A 22,200-nucleotide genomic window follows, 5' to 3' on the forward strand; every position below is an offset into this window, starting at 1 on the left:
CATGCTCGTCACACGAATAAGTGCCCTTACCAGGATTTGAACCCGGGATTATCAGCTTCGTAGGTAGGATCACTACCCACTAGGCCAAACCGGTCGTCAAAAACCGGTTGTAGTTTGTATCTGAATAAAAAAAAAACTACGAATGCGTGATATGCGTGAAAAAAGTTTTCATTTGCCGCCATTTGACGTACAGTTTATCTTTTAATTAGTTTTAAGTATAAAATTAATATGTTTTGTCGTTTTTAAATTAACTATAGCAAAAGTTTTGTGTAAATTGAGTGATAAAAATATTTCGGTGACGCCACCACATATCTGCGAGTTCTGCCAAGAGAGCAACGATGCCCTGTAATTTGGGTTAGTGAATATGTCATAGAAAGTTTATAATATGTGTGTAGATAAAATAGTGTATGTAACTGTACATAATTAGGCATTAAAACACTCGTGTGATCCTATTGAGAAACTCACTTCGTTCGTTTCTTAAACCCACACTCGTGTATTTTAATTCCTTTTATTATGTAGCAGTCACATAAACTACTATTATTTATTTAAAACCAAGTATACTATAGAGATACAAGTTAATCATATTCATGCAGTCTGAACGAGATGATCTTATGGGACTTTCATAAGAAGTTTCAGAGTATTTATTTATTTAGATTAGTATGTGTAAACATTCTCCACTACTTACATTGTTTCCTACCATAAACTAAGTAAATCCCTTCGTTTCAGATTCCTTGGCATGAACACCGTAACAGCCTATCAAAAGGCCAAGATCTCCTCTCTCCGCATTCTCACGGAACCAATGGATGCCCCACAGGACGACCAGCTAGCTACCATCAGCAAGACGGTCACCGTCGAGATCGCTTCCAAAGCGGTGTTGGAGCGAGCTCTAAAGGGGGAGATCAATAAATAAACTAGTGTTGTGAACAGTGATTAAAATCTGTGAAGTGACACCCCTGAATCTAAAGCTAGAAAACGCAATATCAGTTAATCAGAGAGAAGATTGATCCTAACGCGGTCCTAGAGTGAGTTCTAAAGGGGGAGATCAATGAATAAACCGTAGTGAGTGTAGTGAACATGTGACATCCCTTAAAAACTGCGAAACACCCCCGAATCATGCGCTAGATGGCACAAAACCTGCTAGCGATCATCAGAAAAACGGTCACCGAGCTTCTAAAGCGGTTGTCGAACGAGCTCTAAAGGGAAGTGATCAATGGTGTTTGAAACAGTGTTGTGAAACTACGTTAATGTCACCCGATTGATTAATTATTGTGTCTGCAAAACGTAGTTGACACCCCTAAGGATTGATGAAGTGTTCTTGGGACACCCCTAAAAATGTCAGTGCCCCGTAGTATCTGTGAGTTAATAGGGGTTTCAACAGGAAGTGAGTGCGCTCTGAAAAACTAAATTCTTTGTGGGAACGATCAATATTTTAGTGTCTCGATACATATATCGCTTGCAGATCATTTGATGAGTGATAGCCCTGAACATTGTTCGAGATTTAGAACTATTATCTACATAAAAATAATTAGGGTTGTCACGCCAAGCAATCACATCAGCAAAAATGACTGTTACGATCAATTTTGGTTTGTAAAATTTTGCAGTTAGGTATGGAAGAGAGGAAGTGAGAGGGAGATTTTCAAAGTGAAACGTGAAATAAATGTGTGACAAAAAACTTATACGTTATAACTTTACATTAACGTTAAGGGTACCTAGCAAGCTCGGTTCTCCATACAAACATAATTGCGCTCTCATTCTAAAACGACTAGCTAGATTCCTTTGAAACTTTGTACTTACAATAGGATAAGGTATATGTAGGGCTGTAATTAGTTTATGTAGCCTCAGGTACCATAGTTAAAAATATAGCGAATTTAAGATTTTCATACAAAAATTGTTTTTCCTCTATTTCGTTTGTTTTATAAGGTAGAGCAATACGAACTAATTTCAGCCCTAGATATACCTCGTGTCAGTATATGCAGTGTCATTACAATACAGCACGTAGTTTTAAAATGAGAACGTAACTCCGTCTGTATGGGAAGGTGAAATTCGGCCGAGATTGGCGGGGACTCTTTAAGCGCCGATTGAATACATTTTATTTGTAGTCCCTTGGGTAACTGTCATTCCCTTCCAACCTAACTTCGAGTTCTCGATATCGAACGGGTAAGGTTGGTCAAAATGAGAATAACCGGGTCCAATAAGGACCCAGTAACAGCAACAGTACGGTCAATGAGGCCAAGACCGTCTATATGAGAAGACCATCTGTAGTCTTTTTCAAACGCAAAGGGTAGGGTGACATTTGTTTTCTTTTTCATTTCACGCCATTAACGTTCCAGACCAATATTTTTTACAAAAATAACTAGAATCCAAATAGGACAAAAATACATATCTTCGTAGCTTAAAATATATATTATCATGTTATAAAAATGAAAAGATAAATTTTAATATCGTTGAGTTTCATTATTTAAAACGGAACTAGATTCCGGTCGTGTCAAATCGTTTCAGTTGTGTTCAATTGTGAAGGTATGTTTACTTAAAAATATAAATCATCACCAATAGACTCTATTATATGCCCTTTGCAGATTTAATTGAGAATCGTAAAAAAAAAACATTTCTAATTTGCATTGTCTCGTGGCAATCATATGGTCGTCCCTATAATTGCTTTTTGACATGTCAGCCTACCATTCCGTTTGAAAAATACTTCGGAAAATTTGATTTTAATCTCAAAATGCAGAACTCTTACTTATATCTTCTGTTGCCACCGTGTAATATATTAACTCAACTTTTTTTTTTCTTAAAAAAAACCTGATCACGGAATTAATCTAAATTTTACATCATTCCAAGTTTTAAAAACGCGATTATATGAAATGTTTTTGGAGGGAAAATGTTACCACTACTTTTGAGGTTATAATTTTTATAAAATTTCAAATCTGAAAAAAACGGACTATAGTTATTTTTAATGTTGCCATGGTGCTGATTACTTATATCAAAGTATGGCTCCCGCATTTACGCAATAAATGAAGCACTGTAAACAAACATTGATTTATAGTTAATTTTAAGGTGTCTTACGTTAGACATGTTACCCATTTGGTACAAATGTAACGATTATATCACAGAAATTCGTAGTTTCTTGTAAATGTATTGATATTCTTTACGTATTACTTTACGCATATTACGTGTAATTAATAATTATATAAGGGGTCGTGGACAATCAAAACATCAATGTTTCGACTTTTTAAAGTTATTTATACAAAAAAGGTATATTTTTGTTTTCTTATTTTTTCTTTCGGGAAACATTTAAAATAAAAACACATTTAAACATTATTTTTAGTTTATTCACACTGCCATTTATCTCAAAAAGATAGATACCAAATGACTTGTGAGGAATTAACAACTGGAGACTATATAAATCTGTATAAAACAGTCTGCCGATTTTTGTGGGGGAGGGGCACGCCAAATTTTTTTTTATATACTACGTCGGTGGCAAACAAGCATACGGCCCGCCTGACGGTAAGCAGTCTCCGTAGCCTAAGTACGCCTGCAACTCCCGAGTTACATGCGCGTTGCCGACCCTAAATCCTGAAAAATCCTGAAAAATGAAATGTCTGATAAACGTCAGTCCATACAATAAATATGACTTTTGGCCGAAGTTTTCGACAGAGAGGTAAGCTCTTAAAGGCGACGTTTACTTAACAGTTGTTAAATCCTCCAAGCCAAAGAAAACTCGGCAACAGGTAGTACAGTTTGACCCAGGACTGTCTCATTCCAAACATAGCCATAGAGAATCATACTGCCTTTGTTTTACGCTAGTACTGGCACCGAAAAGAAAGGGATGAGTATAGTTTTTCTGGTTCTTACTGACTGATAAGTGTGTTTGTGTTTGGGGCAGAAAGTTAAAAAATTTCGTGTTATCAAAAATAATCGCTTTTTTTTCGTAAATAATTATGTTCAAAGTCGATTCATTTTATATTTAACAATGATTGTCCATGTTCCCCAATTCTTAAGAGGCTGCTAATTATTAAAAATTATATAAAGTCTGACCAGTAATATATGATCACGCGCCATATTGCGGAATTTCATTGGAACTAAATTCTTCATACTAAACTGAACTGTCACCATATACACGAGAATAACAGCGCCCTCTTGACTCTAGATGATCATATATTTCTGGTCGAGCTTTACTTAAGTAAAGAATTTTTAAATTCAAGTGTTTTGGGAAACAAAGATGAATAGAAATCTTTTAGTGCCAAAGATGAGATGGCTGGATGGTTACAATAAAAAATTGTAAGATATACGTATTAAACCTTTTCCAGGCATAGTAGGATTTATCGACCCCATACGCGCCAATAGAATTTTAACTTTAGCATTCCGATTTAAGGTTTAAATTAGCTTGCATTTTCGGGAAATGTGACTTGTCTTCAAATGAATCATCGAAGCTGTAGTGCAGGGGTCGCCAAATGGCGGACCGCGGTCCGCATCCGGACCGCCGACCCGTTTTGTGCGGACCGCGAGAACACAGCAACTTTTGCAGTACGTAATTTAAAATAAAAATGTATCCCCCGCATTATCTTTGTTGACGTCAATTTGAAAAGGCCGGGCGAAGTCACTAGCTAAGATAGTCCAGATAGTCCGCAACAAAAACGGACATTTTTCTTATTGATATGTAAAAAAATACCTTTGTTTTTTCTGTAATTACATTTGTTTAATAAATATTTTTTCTATAAAATGTTGTGCGGACCGCGATGGTCATTTCATTTCTTAATACAGACCCCGAGCGAAACTAATTGGTGACCCCTGCTGTAGTGTGTGTAAAGCTGTGTGGGCTAAGATGCTCTTTATCATTTGTCACCATGCTTGTCACGTTCTAACAAGTATGTAAGTGCGAAAGTGACGGGCATAGTGACAAGCGGTAAAAATGGAACCATGCTGCCACCGCTGGATTCATTGGAATATATTTGGATTTTATGGGAAAACCTTGTAGAGTCAGACCATGATAAGTTGGCAGCGATTTTGATAGCCCAGCCTGTGCAAGTGTTATAGCCTAAGTATAAGTATAAGCACAAAATAAGAAATAAACAGAAGGTCCGTTCCCGCCGTTCTTGAAAATACATACCTAAACTTGCCCGATTCACTAGGGTTGCTTCTGTATTAATTTCGAATTTTAAAAAGGAGTAGGTAATATAAGTTTACAGACATACATACATCGATTCGTTTATACATACATCTTATCATGTTTACATTCCTTAGAGACTGCATTTTGACGTACATGACAGTAGGTACCTACGTAGCGGCGGGGACGTCAAGTGAGCAACGCGCGCACAGCCTGACTAAGCTCTGCCCGAGAGTGCCCGAGAACGCCTGTAAATGTAACGTCGGTGTGCGTAAATGTCACGTCTGTGTGCATGCGGCGAAAATGGCACTTTGTACTGAGCGGACTCTGCTCCGGCGCGCGCCGCCGCTATTTACTTTGTGGTATAAGCTTGTACGTCAAACATCTATGAAATTATGACGTTTACTTAACACTTAACACAGGCTAGGCTATCAAAATCGCTGCCAACTTAGCTTGGTCTGACTCTGGATCGGTGCTGCCTGGAAAAGGGTTGATTGAAGGTTTTCTATATTTTCATGCGCTAAATTAATGTAGAAAGTAATATTTCACTTATAATCATACGAGTGTTATGGACTGTAAAATGGTAATAAATATTTTTAATTCGGCTGTGTAAAGAGAGAATGGTAATTTTAAATCAAGTTCTAATAGTTGTCAAGTAGCAACCAGGAAGTCAGCCATGATAATGTTAAGCGTCAGGACAAGGCACGGAAACCGGTTAAATATCCAAACCGTGATCATGTACTTGGTGCGCAACCATTTAAATTTCGGTTTCGTTCGTAGAACTGTTATTTTTAAACCGGTTTTTAGGAGAACATTTCCTTAAAGTTCTTGTTAGAAACCGGTTTAGAACAATAAAAAAGTGTCTTTGTTTACGCGGGACACCACCACGCCGGCCGTCTCGCCGCTCGTCGAATAAACCGGTTTATTTGGGTTATAATAAAGTTCTTAAAACGTTCGCGTTCTTATGAAAGTTCCGATATTATAACCGAAATAAACCAGTATTTACCGTTATTTTTAAAACCGGTTCCGAGCCTTGGTCAAGGATTTATTTGTCTATTATACACGTCACACGTGACAATATTTCGATTGCCTACTTGAAAAGAACCGATTGCTAATAGAATATCGCTATTTAAACTTTTGGACTCTTTACGTCATAAACAAAAATGTCACTCACACGCCAAGGTCACGGGCGCAAGCGAGCTAATGTAAACCTTACTAGAAATTTTGAAGGTTAATTTGACAGCGTACGCCATCTATAGTTGTCCTTGGCGCGGTGGGCACGACTAGTAACGACGCCTTTAGGTGTTCTTGGCGTTCAAAAGGTTTAAAGCAGATTTTTTTTGCAAATTTATTAAGTTTTTTATTATTATTTACGCCCAGCATTTTCGTGGTCGCATTTTTGTCGAATGTGTCACTAAATAAGATATTAGATAACTAGAGATTTAAATTTTCTATCTAGGTGCTTATTAAAACTTTTTATGTATGTATGAAATTGAAAACCATGAGAAAATATAGAAGCTAAAAGTTTCAATGCAATTGAAACTTCATCAAAAGAAGTTTTATATTTATAACGTTTAATTGAGACGTTTGGTGAGCAGTTCGGTGTGATTAAAGGTTTGGTTTTATCAACCACGGCTACCGCGAGTTGGACATTTACGCTAGCGACTTCGTACACTCAATCGCATTCTCTCGTACCAATACATCAGTGCGAGCGACATGGACTGCGATCGAGTGTACGCAGTCGCTTAAGTAAACGTCAAGTGTCCACTCATGGTATGGCTACTGATTTGCATTGCGCTCAGTAAAGCTCTGGTTTCCTAGGATAGCGGTACCGTCATATAGCGGCCGTAATATTACGGACGCAAAAATAATGTTCCTTCAATCACCGCCCTCTAGGACACCGCCATATTGTTTACATAGTCAACGTTCTAGTAACGTCATTCAGCCGCACATACAACAGAAGTCACCTTCTTCCTTAAACTATCGGCCCGGTTCGAAAAATGATTTAAACACGTTTAAGATCTTGGAAAGATCTTTAAAAGATCGATAACTAAACGACATGTCAAAATTGACGTTTATTTCGATTCCGCTGTGTTCCCAATAAGATTATCTACGATATTTCTAACGTCAAAGTGACATTGGTTGTCCGAATCGAGCTACTTCTGTCAATTATACGACATACAAACGATATCTAAATGAGAACTTATCAAAACCCGAACTTATCGTTAGCGTATGTCATTCTTCGAATCGGGCCGTAAGGCTGTAATAGGGTATTTGACTGTATTTAAAATAAATTATTTCACACCATGCGCGAAATAAAGCACAATAACATTATTAGAGAAACTTAGACAGCAGTTATTTTTAGAAACTAGTTCTATTTTATAAACGTATATATCCTATACGGCCGCTATATGACGGCACCTCTATCTTAGGAAACCAGAGCTTTAGTAAAAAAATGAAAATTGCGCAATCACCTTACCAACCGTCTTAGTTGAGTGACTTGAGTGATAAGATTATGAATGAATGAATGAATGAATGAATGAATGAATGAAATTATAATTTACTATTTGCATATTTAGCGCGTGTTCCAGTGAATTAATAATTTGTATGTTCACAAATACCACTTACAATGTAATTTACCAGCATTCGTGCCAAAAATATAGAAACGATGATATACGCACGTAGGCTACGGTACTAGCTTACTCCCAAACCGATCATAGGCTTGTTTTATATAGCGGCACGAAAAAAAGTAACTGGTATTTGCATTTAATAAAGATATAACTTGCCATTTGATTATAATAAAAAATCGCCAAAATTCACGTTCCGCTTGTATTCTCGTCAATTATATTCGATATCATATATTTTTGTGAAAAAAAAATCTATTTTGCTAATTAAACTATCGGTAGTGTAAAAGTAGTTGGCTAGATCTTCAACTGTACGTATAATATATAGAAATGGGACAGAGTTATAGTAGAATATGGAGTTGACATTGCCTCCCTGTCACACTTACGGAATGACAAGTGCGACAGAGAGGCAACACGTCGAACGTGGTTCGAGGTAGGCCCTCTGCACGGCTACCACAAGTTAGCATTTGACATTTACGTTAGCGTGAACTAGATCGTATTCCCTCTCTATCGCACCAAAACATCAGTGCGAGCGAGATACTCTGCGATCGAATTTACGCAGTCGATAAAGTAAACGTCAAGTGTTAACTCGTGGTACGGCTAAATATTTACCTACAACTGATTGTTAAATCGGTTTCTTTTTAAACTTCATATTCTACTATAACTTTTGTCTAAATAGAAAATCAAGTATACGAGCTAATGGAAATAAAGTAGTCAAAATAGGAAGTCGGACTGCGATTAAAACGAATTTCCCATTGAACAATAAAAGAAGTTTTAAAAATATACGGAATGAAGTCGGCAGATGTCGCTTTACGCCACCCCAGAAGGCGTATATACATAAGGGAAGGAATTGAGAGATTTGCGAGGTTCTGGTAAGTTTCCGTAGCTCAATTGGTTAAACGCAATGCACGAATTGCTGAGGTTGCGGGTTCAATTTCTGCTGAAAGCGTCTATTTATAGATTTTTTCCTTTAATATATAAATTTGTAGGACCAAGCTAACTCTTCATGGCTTTTGAAATTACAACGTGTGGCAATTAAGCCCCTGGTGTATATGAAGCCATATGTGGCAGTTGTAATAATCAGCTCTATTGACGGCTATTAAAGTCCATAAACAAAATAATTTCATTTCACAGGTTAATGTCAATTTTCTATAAAAAATATGTCAAAAATATTATAATGACACTCCTTAACTTTGTTCTATACAAGTCGTTTGCTTGGGTGCTTCGTTAGTTAACCATTTTGACTTCAATGACGGACATGCCCGTACTGTAGTTACAGTCAGCAAAGCTATCCACTTGGCACTCCTGCATACAAGTGTGTATGCAGGGGTGCAAAGCCAAAGACGGATTAATCTGTCACAGATCACAGAGTAACATATACCTACGTACATATACATATAGTTCAATGGTGACATGGCATCCGAGTGACAGCTTGTGTTTGACACGGCGTCGAAAAGGTTACAAACCAAAAAATAAGTAATTTGACTATGCAGTCCGATCCCCTATTTTGCCTAGAAGCAGCGCCTCAACCATTTTCATGATCTCGTATACAGTAGCTATAGATCGTGTCATTCACGAGGACGCGTGCCATGACTCGTATTGTCATGACATTAAAGGTTAGATTTGACAAATCTGCGCGCCATCGTGGATGACACGACCTATATTATAGCTAATTGTAATATCAGTTTTCATGTAGTACAAACTGAATACGTAGTTCGAATAGAGCTGTTAAAACTACTTCCTATTCCTTGATCTCTGGAACCTAAAACTATGACTTTAAAAAGTTATTAGAAAAAAATCCAACAACATTCGCAAGGAGTTTCAGTCTATGTCTTAACACATCCACTGCCAACATTTTCGTACCGCTACTCTCGTAGCCGATCCCAGCGTTTTCCCGCTTTGTAGAGGAAAGTGACTATGAACAGAGAGCTCGCTGAGCGGGTTCCCGGCACTCAATGTGTTAAGGATATAGAGTTGAAATTCCTCTTTCTGAGTCCTCGTTTAAAATTGAAAATGTATTAAAATAATGTAAGGTTGAATAATTTTTTTGTAAATATTCTTCGTAAGAGGTTTCGAACGTGACTGTGGATGTGAAATACAAATAAATGTAGATGAGAGTAGGTACAGTTGTTGTTTTATTTGTCAAGAGCACTTTTCATTTTTTATGGCCCATAGACCACTTCTACTGCTAGACGGAGCACATAAGACAATCGAGGTCACCACACCCATTGAGAAATAAGTAAGCATTGAGTGGTACATTAGTTTTCAAACACTTTTTTTGAAGTGAAAACTTCTTTAACGGCGCTGTGCACTTTTTGTTATGGGAAAAAAATGTTAAACTCGTGACAGGTCACGTGACCGACAGATTCGACAGATTGAAAATTCGTAAGACGGACACGTGACCTGATCGAAAGACTTACAATGTCATTGAAGCCAGTAGACCGCCGGCGCGGCGTAGGAGAGGAAGTATCCCCGTCTACCGCGCGGCGAAACTGTATGCCTGCGCCTGCTGTTTCTTTTAGGCGGCGTAGGGCGCTTGCAATGAATATTGTATTTTACCACCTACATTATAGTATTTTTATACTGATAATTAAAGCAATTCGTGCAAAAATATTCCCTAACCATTCCGTAATATCAAAAATACACAAGTTTTCACTTCTGCCGGCACTCCCGGAGTGCAACCCGTTGTTTTTTTTTCAGAACTTATGACATACACAAAAGCTTCGCCAAACTGAAGACAGTTTGTTGGCGAATAGTGCGCTCTCAATTATTATTATAAGTACTTTGTGCCTGATATTAGGTACCTACAGAGTTCAGAAGAAACTGCAAATAATATACTTATCATTTTCGTAATCGATATCTTGCGTCAAGTAGCGGATTTATTAGTGCCGCTACTTGTCACCTTTCCCCTTACCTATTTCCCTATGACACACTTAAGCGCACCCGTACAAATTTAGTATTTCAGTTGTGTCCACAAGAACGATACTCGTGCAAAATAAAAATATTTACAAAAATTAAGCTTTAGGTACAGGTACTGTAAAAGTTAGCGAGGTGTGTGTGGTCGATAATTAAACAGATTAACAGCGCTTTTCTATATTTATTAATTTTATTATTCTTTTTTCAATAGATTAGCTACGTTACTATTCGTCTAGCCTTGATGGCTGTCTGTCGTGTACTAGACAGGCTATCAAGAACAAATTGTGTCCGCCATTTTCGGCGTTTGACGTCTTTCAATATGCTAAAGAATAAGTGTACGGAATATGGAGTGAGGAATTAAGAGGAGTGGCATCTCTTATGGTAGAACTGTTGCAAAAGTGTCCAGCTGTCAGCTATAAATAATAGTTCCAAATCTCTAGTAGCGCTAGAGTAGCTAAGAACCTAGGCGTTATTGACGGAGTGAATTGCGCTGTCTATGATTTGATTTTTTTGTTCAAGTATGTACTCTATGTATTGTAGCGCCACCTATTTAAAGTTTTTTGCGAATTTTCTGAACATTTAAATAATAAATAAATATTATAGGACATTATTACACAAATTGACTAAGTCCCACAGTAAGCTCAATAAGGCTTGTGTTGAGGGTACTTAGACAACGATATATATAATATATAAATATTTATAAATACTTAAATACATAGAAAACACCCATGACTCATGAACAAATATCCATGCTCATCACAAAAATACATGCCCTTACCAGGATTTGAACCCGGGACCATCAGCTTCGTAGGCTCACTACCCACTAGGCCAAACCGGTTGTCATACAGGTACAAGAGTTATATATATCTATATATATATATATAAACATATATACAATCTAAATCTACCGCATAATAACTGTAAACTGAAATAGAATAATCAAAAAAATTATAATAAAATAATTTCATTTGTTCCCTAGTTGAATTGCAACCTGTATGAATGACGTTCATATAAGTATTACCCATACTCTCGGATATATTAATATTTCAGATTACAAAAAAAACATGTAAAATATCGGTCGTATGACATGATAGCTGTAATCTTCTTGTCATAAGTAATTTATACAGCAAGTAAGTTTTTTCGACATAGCCTAAAGGTCCTGAAGTTCACGGCCACGAAAAGTGGGGATAGCTCCAAAGTTGGCAAGTTATATTAAAACACGGCACGCAATCTGCAATGAGTAGGCGTTATTACTTTTGATATATTACTAGGTAAGCAAGTTTAAATAAAACAAAATATAAGTATACAAAAATTCGGTAAAAATCAATAATTTAAAAAGGGTTGCATCCCCATTTCTTCACTTAGTTAAAATCATCAATCATCTTAAAATCTATTCGATTAGTAGTTATATAAGCATAGTAAAAGTCCAATTTACTTTAATTGTTTTAAATAATAAACAGTATATTATATTTGTTCCGCAAAATTTAAATCAAGTCGCTATAGTACCGCGACTGCTCTGAGCTTGTATTAGTGCGAAAGAGAACGTGACATGCGTGTGTCAGGGATGAACAGCAAGTTTCGTGACGTCACAGTGAGCTATGTAGTATAATCAGTATAATCAAGTATACTCTGTGATTATATACGACACGTAGGAGTGCTACGTCGTAGCTCGTAGCCATCTCGTAGCGAATATGGGCCCGATTCGAAGAATGATTAAGAGATGCTTAAGATCTTGGAAAGAGATTGAAAAGATCGATAACTAAACGATATGTCAAATTTGACGTTTATTTCGATTCTGCTTGATCTATTTACGATATTTCTAACGTCAAAGTGACATTGGTTGCCCGAATCGTGCTGCTTCTGTCAATTATACGACATACAAACGATATCTAATTGAAAACTTATCTAAACCAGAACTTATCGTTATCTTATCTTTTCCGTATTTCATTCTTCGAATAGGGTCGTATTTTATCATAAGGCCAATTTATACTGTGATGTAATTTTATTACTATTCGCCCGTGCGTCTTGCTCGCTCCAATACATGTACGAACAGGTACAATCACGGACTTTAAATTTAACCTATTTAGTAAAGTAAGCCCTAAATGGCTCAACAATTACAGTGACTGTACGACCGAAATGCACACAAGAATAACATCATTTTGACATGAATACTATTTGTAATTTCGAATTCGCCTTCCGTTCAGGTTTGTCTATTAGTGATAGAGAGATGACTACGCGGAGCGTCAAGATTGGCACGTTGGCTTCGCACCCAGGTGTGTGACTCTTAAGTGAAATATTATATGTTGTCTTAAATAAACGGGTTTATTTATTATTATTAGCTGCTATCTGCCATTACAGCTTCCACTCTGTATGTATGTATATTTTGTGGCCCACATTGTACGTGAAGGATCGATCGACCTTGCGGGCTTGGCACGAATCCAGCTTGAAATCAATGCGCAGATGCTCAGCCGATATTAAAGGTAACTTTTAAAGGTATACAGGGTGACTGAAATATATGTACTCGTATTAGCTATGTGGGGACGCGCCACGCCGGCGCGCTGCCACCTACTTGCCCAGGCGCGCCGCCGCCGCCGCCAGGATCGTCAAAAAAGTCACGCCGATCTCAAACGTTTTAGACCAAATTTAGGACGGGCCTTAAGGGCAATAAGAATGGGGCCAGTACAACATTGTCAAGCATACGAATTCGAGCCAATAGTGCGATTGGTCGATGAGTTCTCAGCACGCGTGCAACTAGTTGCGTTAGACTGCACGATTGGCTCAAATTCGTGAGTGACATCACTGAAGTAGCACCATTCGTAGTACCCGTAAGACCCTTATATATAAGTCAATGCCAAATTACAAATGTTCAAAGTACGGCGCGGCGCACGACGCGTGTTCAAGGTCACTTTGCCAGCCTAGGCCATCTATGTTGTACGAAAAATCTATTACCGACGCGTCTCTTTTAAGCGCTAGCAGCGGAGTATTTCACAGCCTGTTGCCACAAACGTAAAAACAAGATATCTACTCATTTTTTGAGAAAAACCAATAGTGTTTTTTTTAAACAATGATCTTCACACCGGCGGCGCCGCGCCGCACCGAGTTCAAATGCCGGCGCGCCGCCGCTATTCCATATCTTGCATTACAAGTGTAAATGTCAAAACAAAAACTACTTCTCAGCATGGTCAGAAAAATCAAAATTACATTTCGTCAAAATTACCCTGGAGGCCAATTCGAACTTACATTTTGATATCAAAATAATGTCATTTTGTTGTCAGTTTCACGTGCATTTCGCTCGTACAGTCACGGACTTTAATTGTTGAGCCAAAAGATCGCACGGGTCCTCCACTTTCGTCTTAAACCGTAAAATTAGTTTAATGTTTAGGATTTTATAGTTAATCCCCGTACATATACTGTAACTTATAACGAGTCATGCCATTGAAGTAGCAAGCGTTAAGCGTCCACAGGCTACGCCAGTCGGGCAAGCCGCACGCCTGTTTCCCATCTACGCATTAGATTGTTTTGTTACCCTTGGTCAATAATGAACGGCAGCCATTTCTGACGAGGCATTTTTACGCTCGAGCGCAACAGTTCGGATCAGAATGGGTGCTTTTCAGTCGAGTTAAACACTAATCGATTGGCAAAATATGACTAAATATAATAAAATAAAGTATTTTTGGGGTATTTTTACTGGCTTCATTCAATTAACATTTTAAGTAAAAGGACCATGGATTTATGGAATCGGGAGTTAAATATCAGAATGGATATTGTAAAAAAAGTCCATTTAGTGCCACTTGCACCATTCCACTAACCTGGGGTTAACCGGTTAAACCTGGAGTTACCATGGTTACCTGTAAGTACAATTTGAGACTGGGTTAACGGTTTAACCGCTTAACCTCGGATTATTGGGATGGTGCAAGTGGCACTTAGAATTTTAATAACAAAACTTCAATATCATCGCATCATCGGCACATACCAACACGGTGATGATTGAACGTATCACTTTAAGCCCGCTTCATTGATTAACAATGAGTCACTTTTAGAGCAAGTGAAATGAAAACATTCAAACGTTTTTCAGGTTTGGCTTGGCTCCAGTTAGTAGCTGAACTGCCGCTGCCAATTTGAAGTAAGTACCTACTTAAATTAAGTACTGGAAAAGTAAAATGCTGTAGCGCAGGAACGTATCATTTTCTGCACACTTTTTAGAACAACAACGTACCACTTTCAGAGCATGAGAAATGAAAAATATTTAAAAGAAAACTCACTCATTTACTTACCGAGAAATGCTACTATAGCATATCGATAATGTCCTAAATTATGATAACCGTATGGTAGAAGAGTCGACTGCAAAATTTCGTACCGACTTCATACCGTGATGAAATGCACAATGGTTTCCCATAAAAGTGATGCTAAGTCCAAAATTGATAGCCTGCCACGGCGGAACTTGCCGAAAGTACAAAAAAGAAAGCCACTTCCGGTGTGAAAAAGAGGGGGGCTGATTTACCCCATCTAATACCGAAATAATACTTAGTTATGGCAGCAGTTAGAAATTTACTGTTAGACAGAGAAAAGCGAAAACTGTCAGATTTTTTTTGTCGGCAGTGCTTGGCAGACGTTCAAAGGTAATCATCAGTACCCCTAAGTATACCCATCTGATACCACCATGAAACCAATTCCCGTCCATATGTATGAACCCTCATTTCAGAAATTTATACGTCTGCCAAGGCTTTTTCTGCCGAAACACATTGTAGTACAGCTTCAATCATATTGTAACACCTCACAGGGCAACATTGTACGATCCCTAACATTAATAAAATTATAACACCATGTATTGCTATGCATCAATGTACATGTTTTTTTATACTACGTCGGTGGCAAACAGGCATACGACCCGTCTGATGGTAAGCAGTCTCCGTAGCCTATGTACGCCTGCAACTCCAGAGGAGTTACATGCGCGTTGCCGACCCTAAACCCGCCGCCCCCCTCGTTGAGCTGATGTATGTATGTATGCAATAAATGAGAAAAAACAATAAATTAAATAAATATATGAGCCTACGCTGTATCCAAGAAATATCAAACATGCCTTACAATACATCATTTTGGAAAAGAGCTGATACTAATCAGTCTTCAGTTTCAAGAGTAGATGGATCGATTTTTATCAAACAGCTAGACATTGGCGTCAATCATATAATACCTCTCTTCTTGCATCGGGGGTAATAAAAGTGATACCATGCCAATAAAATCACCCAATGTACACAAGTATTTCACAGAAACCTTTAATTTGTGTTAGATTACAATTTTTCTTACCGCTCATTCCTCCTTCTGTTTATATGGAATAAGGTTTAATTTCAGTCAAACACAACTATTCTATGTTTGTAAATCTAAGCGATCACTGCAATGTCTGCACCCGACTTCCTAGTTATTCACAAAGTTAAATTACTTCACTATAATAAGACCAGTATACATCAAATCAAAGATTACGTATATTTTTTACGGCGCTCACAGGTCAAGATATACTTGATACTTATTTAAGATCAAATACAAAACGCTTTGAATTTGTATTTGGCTGGCCGAAGGCTGACGAAACGACGCGGAAGGAGCCGAGGGTGTCCAAGATGGCGGACTTTCCGCGCATGCCCACCCCTTTGGAGACGTGACGTCAACTCAAAATAGGGATGTGAAACCTGTTTCGAGAATGTCTAAAAATTATTTGATGAATAATAGGCCATCCACCTACTATAAAACGCCTTTTTAGGGTTCCGTAGCCAAATGGCACAAAACGGAACCCTTCGTCATGTCCGTCTGTCCGTTTATGTCACAGGCACTTTTTTCCGAAACTATAAGAACTATACTGTTCAAACTGGGTAAGTATATGTATTCTACGAACCGCATTAAGATTTTTACACAAGAATAGAAAAAAAAACAATACATTTTGGGGGTTCCCCATACTTAGAACTGAAACTCAATTTTTTTTTTCATCAAACCCATACGTTTGGGGTATCTATGGATGGGTTTTCAAAAATGATATTGAGGTTTCTAATATCATTTTTTTTGTAAACTGAATAGTTTGCGCGAGAGACACTTCCAAAGTGGTAAAATGTGTGTCCCCCCCCCCTGTAAGTTCTAAAATAACAGAATGATAAAACTAAAAAAATATATGATATACATTACCATGCAAACTTCCACCGAAAATTGGTTTGAACGAGATCTAGTAAGTAGTTTTTTTTAATACGTCATAAATGGTACGGAACCCTTCATGGGCGAGTCCGACTCGCACTTGGCCGCTTTTTAATAAAAAGTTTGCCAACGAAGGCTTTGCTATACTGAAAGATAAGACAATCGGCATAGTTAACATCAGTGCCGGATTAACCCTTAAGCAAAATAAGCACTTGCTTAGGGCACCACGTCTAGGGGGGGCACCAAAATCGTAGGAAAAAAACGCGCAGTCTGCATTAGTATCGCAGTCATAGTGCAGTTGTACACAAAACTTTTTGATACGTGTGCAAGTACCCATCTAATAACGAAGGGTCGTAGGATCGTAAGAGTAAGTTCTCTTACACGAGGGTACACATAGGTAAGCACGTCTCCAACGTAGGCTTTTGATTTGACCTTACGCGGAGGCCCTCAAAGCTCATGGCCAAGAAATCTTGCCGTGTCAGGCTTGTGGCTAGCCGATTTTTCGGCGTAGTTTACCGATTTTGTAGCGAATTTTGCTCTCTTGCACGCCAGATTTGCCGGCCAGGCTGAGTTGCTGCAGGGCCACAATCCTGCGACCTAATTGTCAAAGTGTCATAAAGGGCCACGTGAAGGCCGAAAACCAAATGTATCTTATCAAGTCGCGCTTTGCAGTTAAGCCAAAGGCCGAGCAATAGGAGAACCATGATTACGAGTACATAGGTTCGATTTCAAGCCACACTTTTGCAGTTCGGCGTTAGGTCTTATGACTCTTATGCGACACCAGGCCTTCTACTTTATGCAAAAGTCGATCTTCTGCCTTACTTTCACTTGACCATGGATCCAAATTCAAGCTTTCCACTCTCGCAGCTAGGCCTTCTGCCTTGCTCACACTTCGCTATTTGTTGTATATGATAACGCGCCGCGATCGGACGCTCCAGACGTCCAGCCATTTTCACCTCGCCATTGGTCAGTTCCGGGCTTTGCTTTCTTCCAGCTCGACCTTTGGCCTCATTCGTAAGCTCTGATTAAACGCTCCGAGCGATCAAACTTATGAAAAGCTCAGCCTTCGCCTTTACCTTTAAAAACACTGATTTAAACTTTCACGATTTAGGTCAATCAAATTAGTACCCAAAAATAGCGTTTTGAGGAATTAATTCCCAGCAAGCTGGAAATCGTTTTAATACTTTCATTTAATCCTAAATGCGTGTAATACGAGTTTGCTCCATCCCAGGAGGTGTGCATACATTTTGGGATCCTTAGGAGATACATTTCTCCTTGGATAACGAAACCACTCGATGTAGGAGGAACCCACCAACAATTACAATGGCACTATCAGCAAGGTCTGGTGGATCAGCAACTGGTAAGAAGGCGTTTTTGGATTATTAACATGATTTTACCAAAAATAAAGAAATTAAAAATGGCGGCCATTTTTTACAATTAAGACTTCAAATAAGTACATATTGAGGGTACCTTTCGGATCCTCTTATATCAATTTGAATCATGATATTCATGATTAAGTAGAACAAATTTTCCGTGAAAAGTAGAAAAAAAGAGGAAAAATTTATGCACATCTCCTTGGATCGAGCAAACTCGGATTACATGCATTTTTAGGACCAAATGAAAGTATTAAAACGTTTTCCAGCTTGATCGGATTCTTCGAAAAAATCTTATTGGATTGGCCTAGTTGTGACACTTATTATTTAAGAAAACGGAACTTAATCGCGTGTTTAATTAAATTCTAAAATTACCACCAACGCCAAGATGATGATGGCGACTTTACCCAATCTTCTCTGAGACCTTGGGGACAACGCGCAGTCGTTGAATCGTCGGGTCGGGTAAAACTTACGTGATTAAGTCCCGTTTTCATAAACAATAATTTGCTATTTCAGTCACTTGTGGCTTGTCAGAGCTAACCCCCTGCTGAATCTCGGCCTTTGCCCTCACATGAATGACCTTCGTAGGAAAGCTCTATAGGTTGCAAAACCCTATGCGGAGCACGGCCTACGTCCTACGTCTCCGCTTAAACTTGGACATTTCTCGGCCTCCGGTCTTATACGGAGCACGGTCTTCGAATTTGCTTACACTTGACCATTGTTTATCTTAAAGTCAGCTCAAATTATAATCTAAATACACTGTTCGAAACTTTCGGATTACTCTTGGGCAGGTGTATAAGTCATGTTACGAGTACCTTGTGAACCAAAGCAGGTTTTAATCGCATAGTAAAGCACACAATGATAGACAGGTAATTTCGGTCATTTCGTTTAGCTTTGATAAAGGTGACATTCGTATGGCGACTGCGGCAGCATTACCTACTGTTGCAATATTACTGCTGCAGCATTGTCTATTTCCGTGATAGAATGATGTGATGGATTGAAAATTCTATTCTTAGCAGTCATGCGCAATAAACTTCACTCAATTTACCAAGAAAATTCAATGTAATCTTGAGGAGGGGGCACCGTGGTCTAGAAATGCTTAGGGCACCAAAATATCTTAATCCGGCACTGGTTAACATGATTTGGGCTTGTGCACAAGTCACGCGAGGTTTTTTCGGCTACTTTTTGACCTATAGTCCCATAGTAAAAGTTGCTCAGTATGACCTATATATTCACCCCGTGAATGATTGCAGGTGATTAAATAAACACCCTGGACGAATATGGAAATAGTTATGATTTTTCTGACATTTTTATAAATTATATCTGGGTGTTTAGGTTTTTTGAAATTGGGGAATTCTGAGTATAATGATTAGCATTAGCACCGAAGCAGTGGAGTAGTTGCTGGGCGTTATATAAGCACAAAATCGATATGAAACTAGAGTTAGACCAAGATAAGTCGGTAAGTAAATTATTTATACGTCATAATTACATTAAAGTTTGACGTTCAAAATAACTTGTTTTGGTCTGACTCTAGTACGTTGTTATCATACAATATATATTTTGTCAAGCCGTTTCCGTCAATAGGTGCCAAATTTAAAAAAATGACGGCTCGATATGTTGTATAAAATTTGAATTTGGCGCCTTTTTCTACTGACAAAATGGGTTTTCCAGAGTGTATATTGTATGTTACCTTTTTTCAGTTACATTAAAAAACATTTGTAAAAATAGTTCTTGTTAAATATTTTGATAGATTTTAATTCCAAGTACCCATGTTGACAGCTATACCAAATAATAGTTGTTTAAACTTATAAGAGGGAAATGGGCATTTAAATCATTCCAATAGGGTTGTTTCCAATTTTTTTAAACGCTTGTATTTGGTTCTATATTAACTAAAACTAGCCCTAAAATTTAAATTCTATTATAAAAACGGCTTTAAATATGTTAAATTAACAAAATATATTTTGACAGATGCTTTCGCGCCCAAAACGCTCATTGAAAATTGTGTGACGTCACAGTTTACGGTTTGACACATAACTACATACACACGTAGAAGATACGAACTGTCAACTGACATTTGTCATTTGTTGTTTATCGCCTAACTGTCAACAGTGTCAATCCGAGAGTTGTGACGTCATCAGAATCTTCAAAGACGTTTCGAGTTTGGTCACGTGACGTGTGCCAAAAGATATTTTAAATTCAATATTTACAAAAATATGGTTATTACAGGTCCCCTAAAAGTAGTTTAACATGTTCTTATAATCCCAAAGAATTTATTGGGATACAATTCTGCCCTAAGATTTGTAGATGAAAACTACCCTATTGGACATATAGTAACTCTCTGCAGTAGAACCTACATTATACCTACATATGCAATACATTAACATTATACATTTATCGATCATTAGTTATACTTAGTATATGAGTAGACCATTATACACGTATAGATATTGATATCATATTATGTCATAATAAGCTTTTAATTAATTAGCGCAATAAGAAGTTTATTAGCCTCGATATGATATTGTATAGTTAAAATGTATAATTATTAAATAAAGATAACGCGCTAGAGACGCCCTTGTTTGTGTTTTAATACCAGATAATACGCGTATGATATGAGTTTTTCATTGATATAGAACAAGCAATATCTGAATATATATTCGTAGCGCCCTAGGGGCTAACTTGAATTTACATTTTGTGGGTAAAATAATTACATTTTGTTATTATTCGCCTGCGTCTCGCTAACGCGAATGTATTTACGTACACACGTATGAGGGAAATGCACGCACGATGATAAGAAAATTAATTCATAATAATATAAATAAATTAGTTAAAATTGGCCTTCTGGGGCCCATTCCTCGAACGGTAATAGACTGTAATTAGTCCATGAACTGCCAAGTCGTATAGGTAACCATGGCCACACACTAATAATATTAGACAAATACCGTTCGAAATGTGGGCCCCTGATCGACTCTCCAGTATAGTACGAATTCACTATTTAACTGTACGGAGCTTTGGCAGTCCGCCTCAGCAATATGCCAATTATAATTTTCAAAAATTGCAAAGATCCCATGAAATGTTATCGGTATTTTTTTCTGCACGTTTATTGCCAAACCTTCTTATAGTTAGTTTCAATTTCTATGACACTTGAAAAAGATGCTAATAATGATATAAATGTAAAATGAAACAGTCGTCAACAGTTAAGAACACCCAAATCTGAACAGGAACTTTCTAAATGGATACATGCAAGAGAATTTTCTCATGAAAGTTTCCAGAAATTTCAAGAATTTTGAGTAGGTTCTGCAACTTGCACATGGCTAGTCCGCCTGTTTGATGCGAAGCCATTTATTTGTAATATATCTACGCACAATACGTTATAGTATAACAATCGGCGAGTATAACTCGCAAGTCCATTTTCGTTTCTATTTATCATTTTCAAAGTTGTGTATAATCTAATAGAAGTCTTGGAATTTCCAATAAACTCTTTATACTGGGGCGTATTCTAATTGAAATAAGTAACTTTTTTTTTTGTTAGCCTAGTTTAGTGTCCCACTGCTGGGCAAAGGCCTCCCCTCGATTTCTCCACTCGACCCTGTCATTGGCATTTCACCACTACCTATTTTGGATAGAATGCGTCCGAGTCGTCCCGCCATCTCCCTTTCGGTCTGCCTGATGCACCCCGTCCTGCACCGCCTATGGTGTTCGCTCAGTAGTATGGGTCTCACTCAGTAACCATTTTGGCCCATCTTTCCGATTAACTAGGTAATGAACTTAATCTGAATTGTTATGGATATAATCTGTCAGTGACAGACAAATCCAGGTCAAACTCACCTAAATTTAAACCGCCTTTGGGGCTATAAATCATTTGGAAAATATGCTGCAAATTTCAAATATAGGTAAGAGTAATTATGACGCGAAAAACTTGTTTTGGCCTTTATTGGGTTGGCCGACTTGGATGACCTGCCCACACGATGCCGAATATGCCTTCAAACTGATCCCCACTATTTTTGTA

At 37.8% G+C, this 22,200-nt stretch overlaps 1 protein-coding gene across 3 annotated transcripts in view; it reads left to right on the forward strand.

Annotated features, from left to right (window-relative positions):
* LOC133530204 (uncharacterized) overlaps positions 1 to 9,852 on the forward strand; it is a 102,534-nt gene extending 92,682 nt beyond the window's left edge. For all 3 annotated transcript variants that reach the window (XM_061868062.1, XM_061868065.1, XM_061868064.1), the window contains exon 13: positions 727 to 9,852. In XM_061868062.1, the coding sequence (XP_061724046.1) occupies positions 727 to 906 (180 nt within the window). In that variant the 3' untranslated portion in view covers positions 907 to 9,852. The remainder of the gene's footprint in view (positions 1 to 726) is intronic.
* The last annotated feature ends 12,348 nt before the right edge of the window (positions 9,853 to 22,200 follow it).

The sequence above is a fragment of the Cydia pomonella genome, chromosome 22 (assembly GCF_033807575.1).
Source record: "Cydia pomonella isolate Wapato2018A chromosome 22, ilCydPomo1, whole genome shotgun sequence".
Classification (NCBI taxonomy): Eukaryota; Metazoa; Arthropoda; class Insecta; order Lepidoptera; family Tortricidae; genus Cydia; species Cydia pomonella.